The sequence below is a fragment of the Papilio machaon genome, chromosome 2 (genome assembly GCF_912999745.1).
Source record: "Papilio machaon chromosome 2, ilPapMach1.1, whole genome shotgun sequence".
Classification (NCBI taxonomy): domain Eukaryota; kingdom Metazoa; phylum Arthropoda; class Insecta; order Lepidoptera; family Papilionidae; genus Papilio; species Papilio machaon.
This window is the reverse complement of record NC_059987.1, coordinates 5,383,125-5,392,604: the sequence shown is the minus strand read 5'-3', so window position 1 is coordinate 5,392,604 and position 9,480 is coordinate 5,383,125. Positions and strand designations below refer to the sequence as shown.

At 32.2% G+C, this 9,480-nt stretch overlaps 2 protein-coding genes across 2 annotated transcripts; both read right to left on the bottom strand.

Annotated features, from left to right (window-relative positions):
• Nucleotides 1–484: 484 nt before the first annotated feature.
• On the bottom strand, nt 485–2,326 carry LOC106709002 (survival of motor neuron-related-splicing factor 30). The gene is made up of 4 exons (XM_014500643.2): nt 2,087–2,326; nt 1,739–1,998; nt 1,477–1,623; nt 485–1,225 (listed from the first exon to the last, which is right to left on the bottom strand). Exons 1-4 carry the CDS (start codon nt 2,126–2,128, stop codon nt 955–957), a joined length of 720 nt encoding a protein of 239 aa, XP_014356129.2. The 5' UTR covers nt 2,129–2,326; the 3' UTR covers nt 485–954.
• A 2,385-nt stretch (nt 2,327–4,711) lies between these two features.
• Nucleotides 4,712–9,274, bottom strand: LOC106708982 (solute carrier family 12 member 8). The gene is made up of 11 exons (XM_045682211.1): nt 8,973–9,274; nt 8,686–8,866; nt 8,415–8,560; nt 8,090–8,318; nt 7,418–7,619; nt 6,965–7,199; nt 6,444–6,637; nt 6,137–6,236; nt 5,912–6,058; nt 5,596–5,774; nt 4,712–5,057 (listed from the first exon to the last, which is right to left on the bottom strand). The coding sequence occupies exons 1-11, from the start codon at nt 9,156–9,158 to the stop codon at nt 4,895–4,897; spliced, it is 1,962 nt and encodes a 653-aa protein (XP_045538167.1). The 5' UTR covers nt 9,159–9,274; the 3' UTR covers nt 4,712–4,894.
• Nucleotides 9,275–9,480: the final 206 nt, after the last annotated feature.

Here is a 9,480-nt window from a genome sequence, read left to right as displayed (position 1 = left end):
GATAACCATGTGATTTAAATACTATAGATGATGACATGCCACTAAATACATAAAAAGATTGAAGACAGTAAATAATCATTTATTTACTAAACAAATAGTATTGTCAATACAATTGAAATAAACAAAAGCTATTTGTTTAATTAAGTTTCATTTGTAAATTTTGTACTAGTCAGACAACTCTTATTGTCATTCTTTATATTTTACAAAGCAGTCAGCATTTTGATTGTATACCATACAGATGTCTCTCTTCTTTCAAAGAGTATGTGAGGGATGTCTATACAAGAGTCACTGCAGTTGAAAGTCACAGTAACAAAATTCTAACACTACCTATATATCCTGGATGAGTAGCTTCTTTATAAAATTGACTTCAAAGGCTTCAATATGTAAACATTGTAATTTGATTTTATCAACTAATAAGCCACTTTAAACTATTTTAAACAAGTTTTAGTGATAAAAAATAATAATATAGTTATCAGTTCAATTGCCAAAAAAAAATTTCGAATAGTCAACTATAGACATGTATAGATCAGCTCTAAACTGGTTTAAAATTTCAGTTCACATAGGCTTGAATTGTTGAGCTGTAGCTCAACAACTAAATTGACTGCTCACAGCTCAATGCAATGTACTATTACTTGCCTGCGAGTCGCAGAGTGATCAATCATAACTCTATGCAGCTATATTGAACTGAGCTGTGAGCAGATTCAATGATCTGCTTCACATATACAAAGTGAGATCTGCAGAAAATTACATCCAAATATTAATATTATTCCAAAAAAATTGTTGATAGTGCTCAATGAAAGACAAGATTAAGATTTAGAAAAATTATTATGAAAACCACACATTGGAACAGATGAGAGATATTTTGTGTTTATGATTGCAAAAATATAATTTTTATTATCAGTAATATCTAACTTAAAGTAAAATTAACACTATTGATGTAGATAAAACAACTTATTATCCCCCTTTCTTCCACTTTTCTCCAGGGGTGTACTCAGTCATTGGCTTCCCAGATATTCCACATGTTCCTATACCAACTCTACCAGACAAGTTGTCCGGTGAAGCAAATATACTTTTAGTCCGCACACCAGGCTTTTTAGATGCTTTAGAATGAAATGAAAGCCATTTGTTTTTGTCAGTTTCTCTTTCTTCCTCGATTTGTTTAAATCTTTGTTGCTTCTTCTGTTTTTTCTTTTTGAGGTATTCCCTGTTGTAGCCTTTTCCATGTCTGAAAATAAATATTTTTTAAATTAACTCACTTGATTTCTCCCAAGTACTTAATGTGATTAGTGTCATGTATTTATTGACAATAAATGTGTTGAAATTGATTGAAATGATTGGCATAAGTCTGTGAGTTCAAATGTAATAATTCTATGATACAATTTTTTATTTCACTTCACAGATTAGCATCAAACTTTGATCTTGGTCTTTGATCTGTGTAAACATTTTAATTCTAATACTATAAATAACAAGACTCACTTGCTCTCATCACCGCTGTGGGGTCTTTTTAAGCCGGGACCTGCAGGTTTCACATCATTTATAGATACAACTTCTAATGTTGTATATCCATCAAACTTTACTTTCAAGGTATCACTACTAATTTCTTCGATAAGAGCTTCATAGAACCTAAAGGAAAAATTTTAAAAATCATAACAAGGCAATACTGTAATGTGAAAAAATAGAAAGGCATTTACAATGAATTTAAAGATAATTCTAGAGAAGAAAAAAATTTAATACAAACATGCCGTCCGCTCTCCATTTTGCAAGGCACTTCTCACCAACATGCCACTTGGAAACAGCACTACTGAAGGTGGCTTCGTCGTCATCGCTCCGGGGGGAGGCTGCAACATTATCATTATTACTAGAACTATGAATATCAACTTTGATGTCACCCTCTTGAGTTTTTATAAGATCTTGAGTCAACTCAATTACTTCCTCTAGGTCCGTTTTCAATTTTAGAAGTTCTTCATTTTCGGGATCCGTCAATAGGGCCGCTTCCACCTAAAATATTAAGGACATATTCTATTTATGTAACACCGTCGCATAGCAAGCAGATAAAATCACGTTAATTCCATATCCTTATAGTTACCTGTTGTAATTGCAGTTTGTAATTCCTTAAATCCTCCGCCATTATTGTGTTTTATTTACCTTTACGTAGTCATAAAAAAGCCAACTTAATGTTCAACCTACTATATGACTCAAGTTTTTTTTTGTAAAAATACAATTATTAACTTTTAATACTGCTACTTTATAACAATACACTAAAATAACTTCAAAATTAGCTTAAAAACCACAACCATTCATATTCCTAACCAGTCATTGACAGTGACAGCTGGTGACAGTTTAACAAAAGTATCACAGCATAGAATATTTTACTCTATGATATAAATCCAACAGATAACAAAATCATTAATAGAAATGCAATTAACAATTTCAGGACGATCTACTGCGAGAACATGTCAATAGGCAGAATCTTTTGATATAATGGGATATAATTGCATAGTCTCAAGCCTCAGTCATCAACATTACAGCATTGACTATTTAATTTTACCAATGAGCATGTGATGGGCCATACTTAGTCAAATCAAACCGACACGATCACGTAGATACATTTAAAACTTCTGCAAACCAGCTACCTTGTAATTAAAAGTGGACGGTGATGCGCAGTGAATTTTTGTTCATGTATTTAATAATTTTTAGGTTTCTCCAGCCCTCATCTTACAATGAATATACTTATTATTCCATAAAATAAAAACACACGTTTCAGTAACATCGAACAGAATTTACATTAAAAAAATACGAAAAGCTGTTAATATATTTTATTAAGAACATATTTCAGTACATCGCTACATTTAACATTTTCTATAGCAAAATATTATATTAATTAAACAGGCTTTGATTATTTCTAGTGTAATATACTGCTCCAAAATCTAAAAGTTAATTTATTCATGAAACAAAAATTTCTATCAATTATTATATAACTAAGGAAATACCTATAGATCTATATGATTTCTTATCTAAGAAATAAATAGAGATCATCTACTAATGAAAAATACTTTTCGCATATATAATTTTAATAACGAGTTTGGTACAGTGGCAGCAAAGCTAAACAAAGTAACGTCAAAATAAGATCGGATAACTTTAATTAGTAATCAAGGGATAACGTAACTTAGAAATCTGTAAAAATTCACTCGAAAATTTTAACTAAAAAATAAGTTAGATGTTAGTATATTAACAGTTGAGTCACATTATCGTCATATCAACATAAAAGTTTCTTAATGCCTACAGATAAAAGTTACTTATCGTGGTTTTCCGAGACCAAAATCTCTATTTAAAACATATTGATATCTTTGTTTTGTCAAAAATGATGACAGAGATGAAGATATGTTTTATACAGAGATTTTAGTCTCGGAACCCCACGCTAAAAAATAAAATTAAAAGCATATTCAAATATGAATTTAGGTGGTCAAACAAAACAGCTGCATAAATACGTGGAATAAATTAAAAATGTGTCCTATCCACAAATATATGTTCCAAAAAATTATATCATATCATGGCCTTATCCCACGTAAGTGGGGGTCGGCGCGGGTAAAAAGTAACGATCTAACAATGATATAAGAGGAGTCTTTCAATTATAAATAAGGACATTAAACATTTTTACAAATTACCTTACCATTTTCTACATCAATTTTTATTTTGAGGGAATGATTTATAAAAATGCATATTGTTCAATTCATAGGTGCAGTAATACAAGTAAAAATATATATGATAATAGTATTGCTTTTAATTACCAATAAATTGTTGGTCCTCATTCTAGCCTAGTGACACACAAAGATAGTAAAAATTTCGTTGTAAAAATAAAATTTTATGGATTGGTAGTATGCGAATCCTTATCATCTACGTAGGTGCTTATAAAATGTACATTTTTTACATTAGTGTTACCATTGTTTACAAAATCAATCAAATAATATTTACTTTTAGCCAAAACTTTGCAGTAAAAATTTAATTCTAAAATTATATATTATATTACCAGATTCAACAATAAGAAATTGAGCGCGGATAAATTAAGACTAGTATTTTAAGCAAAACTATTTCATGGATATTCATCACATAATTACATATATTTTTCGTTGTATTTAATACAAAATTTCATGATACTATATGTAATATTGACTACACATCGATTACATAGATTATAAAAATTAATGCAGTTTAAATTATTACTCTAAGGATATTTCCTTGTTATTATTATTAAGCATACAAATAGTATCCGAATTTCACGTTATAACCATCCTAACTGATCTAAATATCAAAAAATAAAAAATGTATTCGCCAATAGCTATTATAAACGCTTAATGCAAGCTTCGCGTTAATACAAAGAGTCGTAAAAACTCTAGACACGACCAAGTTTCAAAATTCCTATGATTATATATGAAAATTGTAAAAATACATCCAAAGATAATGCATATATAGAAAACATGCAAATATATAAGATTTCGAAGATATTCTCACTTGTTTTATTCAAAAATATTAAAGCAAAATTTTTATTATATCACATTACTATGATTTCTGAACAACCACGTATTAGGTTGGAATATTAGACAACTACAGTAAATTCGATGTAATACTTTTTTAAGTAAAATCATATAGGTTATGTTTCAATTATAAAAAGAAAGAAGTCGGCTAAAAAAAACAGAAGAATTTATATGTCACATTATCATTTAAAAAATAGATATTTTATACACGGAATTATAATCTAAACTAGAAAAGCATCGTGGAGTATTATAAAATGATCGTACAAATGAAATAGTCAACGGAAACAAGTCATTCATTCTCGGACACAAGTCATTCATTCTTGTGAATGGAAAACTTGACGGGCCGTTAATAGGCAAAGTATCTATGTGTCGACGTTGACAAGATGGCTCTGCAAAGCAGTGGACTGGTGGTACCGCCGCCGAGACGCGAAGTCCTCGTTATCATCGTTCAGTCTCTCCTGCTCCACGGATATGTCAGCGTGTACCGGTGTTACCACTAATTGCTCATATTCCAGAGGTCGTTTACTGTTTACAAAAAAAAAAAAACTTGAGAGGTGTCAAGGGACACCCGGATGGAACGAAGTTCCTTTCAATTAATTAGTGAAGGAACCAATGTTTATTCTATGCATAAAAAACTTAAGTCTTCACAAGAAGTAGATTTTATTTCTATGAATTTTCGTTATATATTGTCACGTCGTTGCCATGGTGATATAGCAAAAGGTGTCGTGACAATTTTTCGTAAGAATTTTTTCCGTCTAGCCCCCTTTCACAACGCGCGATAAGGAACTTCGTTCCAAAAACTGGCCAATTACTTTTATTTAAGTATTTAAGGGGTGTATTGATATTGGCAAAAGCATTATTAATTTTGTAACTGACTATAATACTAGTATTATAAATGCGAATGTTTCAATAGATGGATGGACAAATGTTTGAAGGTATCTCCAGAACGGCTCAACGGATCTCGATCAAATTTGGCATAGTCTTTTTTTTAATTCCGCGCAGATGGAGTCGCCTGCAACAACTCGACAGTTATTACTTTATAATGAAAGTTTTTATACATTACCCAATAGCTTGTAAGAATGATATTTTAAGCCAGTGGAAGAATCTAAATTCGGAGGCCCGGCCCGGCTTTACTGCGGGATTGGCGGCGCCGATGTACAGCCACAGCAGCCACAGAATGGACAGGCAGCCCAGCGCGTACACCCAGTGCACCAGAAACATTAGCAGTAGCTTTACTGCCACCTGGAACATATGCAAACAAATTAAATACACTGTGGCAATTCAGACTCAAATTATTTCAAACATAGTTATACTATTAATAATTGAATTTGATAACATATTTTAGAATGCATTATTAAATTGTAGTGAAAATTGCTTACACCAGCGAGAGACAGCCATCGATTGCATAAATGAGAATACCAATTTTTATTTTTCGAGTGTACACTAACGCTTGGGCGACGCACGCCGTCACCGTTGGCCATACGGCCGTTCATTATTGCTGGATCACTGGGTGATGGGGTGAAATCCTGGAAAATATAAATAAAATTCTAACGTTTGCATTTGCATAAAATACGCAAAATCCAAATGATGCAAAATCAACTTACTCCAACATTTTTGTGTCGTATTCTTTCAGGAAACAAGAGGTCGAGATCACTTCCCGTGGCTCCATATACTTGTGGGTCTCTTTGAGCGTGGCCTTGAAATCTAGAAAAAAGTAAATTTAAACCGCCTTTTTTAAAATCTTTATAAGTAATAAACATCCGGAATGTCTAAATGCTTTAGTTTAGACTTCCTTTTCCACAAAAAGCTTACAATTACAAACCCGCATTTTAACTTTTTGATTTGGTAAAAGCAAACATGTGTGATCAAAAGGAATAAGAAATAAAAAAAAATGTTTGTAGCAAATCATACCTCATTTCACGTTTATGTTGCAAATCAAATGTTTGGGCGAGAGCAAAATAAGAATAATCGATGCTGGCGTAGGTGATGAGAAAAGGCATGGTGACGATAGGCGCGAGTTTGTTGATATCTCCGATGATGATAAATGTCACCGTCACAATGGCAACTACAACCATTGAGTACACGGGCACCTTGTTAGGTCCCCGCTGCAAAGTAAAACTACATAAAATACAAGCGGTAGACTAAAATAATTTTATCTGTAAAGATAGTATGAGATCTATACAATATATGAAGAGATGACTTTATCCCCTTTTTTAAGGGAATTATGCGAACGGATGAAAGTTAAATAAGACACAGTTGAAGTTAATGTGGAAAGTATAAGAAGCTAAAAAAAAATATTTGATTATGAATTACGGCAACGTATCTGCAATTTCGAATTTCTATGGACAGAGGTCGCTTCGCCATTTCGGCGAATTTATGTGTCCGCTTGCTCCTTTGCCACCTTGTAATATTAAAAAAAAGTTTTCATTTACCCCATGTCCGAGTATATCAAGTCCTGGTATGACCTTTTCATTGGCAATGCTCTGCAGAACTCTAGGTGTCCCATACATTGCCCCCAGACATGAACTCATGGAGCTGACATATAATCCAGCCAGCAGCAAAACTGTCAATGCTGATATATCAGCTGTTATTGAAAAGTTTTTAAGAAGTGCCTCTCTTGTTACTGTCGCTGCCAGTATGATTATAAACATCAAGTATAAAAATGTCCTAAAATAGAAAATATACCATATTTTTACCTAATTACAATTAAAAAAGAACAAAAAAATAATTAATATGAAGATGTTTTCGCTTTGACAACAACTGTACTCTTTTGCCCTGTATGCCAAATCAAGCATTGGTCAAACAGTACTATCTGATAAAATATGAATTCTTAACCTAGAAGTAACCTGTTCTGCTTTTCTATTTGTGGATATATTAAAACTTACCCAGTGCTAATGGCAGCTAAAGAACCATTGGGAATATTAACAGATGGATTCTTCAAGTCCCCACTCATGTTAATTCCTGCCAGAATGCCAGTGATTGTGGGAAAGAAGACGCCAAAACATTTGAACCATGTGTAACCATCTTGATAATTTGACCAGGTATTGTTAGCTATTGTACCACCTAACCAGCCTTTAAATTCAATAGCTAAAAATATGTTTGAAAAATATTTTTAATATTCAATTTAACTTATCTGAATGCATACATTGGATTTGTACTATTGTTATCTTACTAATATTATAAATACGAAAGTTTAGATAGATAGATGGATGTTTGTTCATAACAGCCCAACTGCCCAATCTTAGTGAAATTTGGCACAAATGTAGAACATAATTTGGAAGAACACAAATGCTTCTTATTAAGTTTTTTTATTCCATGCGGATGGAGTCACTAGCGACAGCTAGTAATTTATATTATTGAACATAACATCAAACACATGCCTTATCTCAGACATGTCAATTAAATTAGTAGATTAAAGGAAAAAGGCAATGTATGTTCAAAAACATACATTTTAAAGTAACATTATAAAAAACTCTCATTTTATATTTGAATCAAATTGAAGAAGTATAACATTAAAGGTTTTAAACAAAAAATAATTACTATTTAAATAGACTTACTAGGAACTGTTGTTAGAGAGCCAACAAAGAAGTCAAGAGCTGCCAACAAGATGATGAGTAACAAAACAAACTGCAACTTTATCACCCATTTAACTCCAGCAACATTGATGACTCCCAAAAGAAGTACAGCAGCAATTGCAAAGCCACGAGCTGCCCATGTGTTGTCAGACCCAATTAAATTTGCCATAGATTCACCAAAACCAAATACATTAAGAGCACATCCAACAGCCTGCAAGAAGAATTATAAATAAACATCCACACAAAAATAATTAGTTTTACAATGCAGTTAGTAATGTATAGATTTAAGTTAGGTGGTAAAACTTACTTGTCCAAAACAATACACCATCCCTAATGTGCCTCCCATCCGAGATCCTAAAGTATGCCCCAGTAAGAAATACACCCCACCACTTTCTATTCTACATCTTTCACATATACCCACGGCTGAAAGGACTGAGATCAGAGCTACAAACACTGAAACAAATTTATGTAATTAATAACAAAAACCTTTTGAATCAGTAAAAACTTTCCTGACATGTTGTGTCTCTTTTAATAATACTACTAGTATCTACTAAAATTATACTCGTAAAAGTGCTTACCTGTAAATATCACTATAAATACGCCATTAACTAATCCAGCTTGGCCTACAATCCAGCCGGATCTTAAAAATACAATCACACCAAAAATGTTGATAAGGCATGATGTGAAAACACCATCCCAAGTTCCAAAAAGAACTGGTTGTGATATGAAGAAATTTGACTTCCACCAAGGGACATCACCCTAGAAATTTAACATTATTGAGTTTGGCGAAACACTTAACAGTAAGTTCTGTCGTAAACGTAAAAATATTTCGTAAAACCTCTTGTCATAAATTCACATTTCGTACCTGTATATCAGCAAAGATTTCATTAGCGCCAGATGCTTGATGTCCACCTGTACCATATTGTGACTCATTTCCCAAGTCAACAAAGCCTCCAGATTGTCTTCTCATCCGCGCTCTGTCGTATCCAGGTTCATCGTTCCTAAAACTATCTATTTCTAAATCACGTCTAGAGTTATTACTTTGATCCATTTTATAAACAGTAACTTATAAAATCATTATCAAAATATCAAAATAGTTTATCTTATAAATACATCATGAAAACTTGAAAACTACTTTTGCGGTAATCTGACGTCAAGTATGTTTATCTTTTCTGACAGAACAGATGTCAAAAATATACTGTGCTGACGTGTGACGTTCATAAAAGTTTAGACGTTTATAGTTCTTTAATTTATTAATTTAGAAAGTTGTTTATGGATTTAGGAATAAATTTATTCACACTAAGAAACGTATTCGCTACATTTACGATTTTTTTACAAAGTTTGTAAGTTTTAATGTTCCAATGTATGGAGAG

Coding starts and splice junctions, on each gene's coding strand:
- LOC106709002 (XM_014500643.2), bottom strand. CDS start 2,128: ATGGCGGAGGATTTAAGGAATTACAAACTGCAATTACAACAG. Junction 1,999..2,086: donor ACAAACTGCAATTACAACAG/GTAACTATAAGG, acceptor TTAATATTTTAG/GTGGAAGCGGCCCTATTGAC. Junction 1,226..1,476: donor CACAGCGGTGATGAGAGCAA/GTGAGTCTTGTT, acceptor ATTTATTTTCAG/ACATGGAAAAGGCTACAACA.
- LOC106708982 (XM_045682211.1), bottom strand. CDS start 9,158: ATGGATCAAAGTAATAACTCTAGACGTGATTTAGAAATAGATAGTTTT. Junction 8,867..8,972: donor AAATCTTTGCTGATATACAG/GTACGAAATGTG, acceptor TTAAATTTCTAG/GGTGATGTCCCTTGGTGGAA. Junction 5,058..5,595: donor TCATTCTTACAAGCTATTGG/GTAATGTATAAA, acceptor TTTTGTAAACAG/TAAACGACCTCTGGAATATG.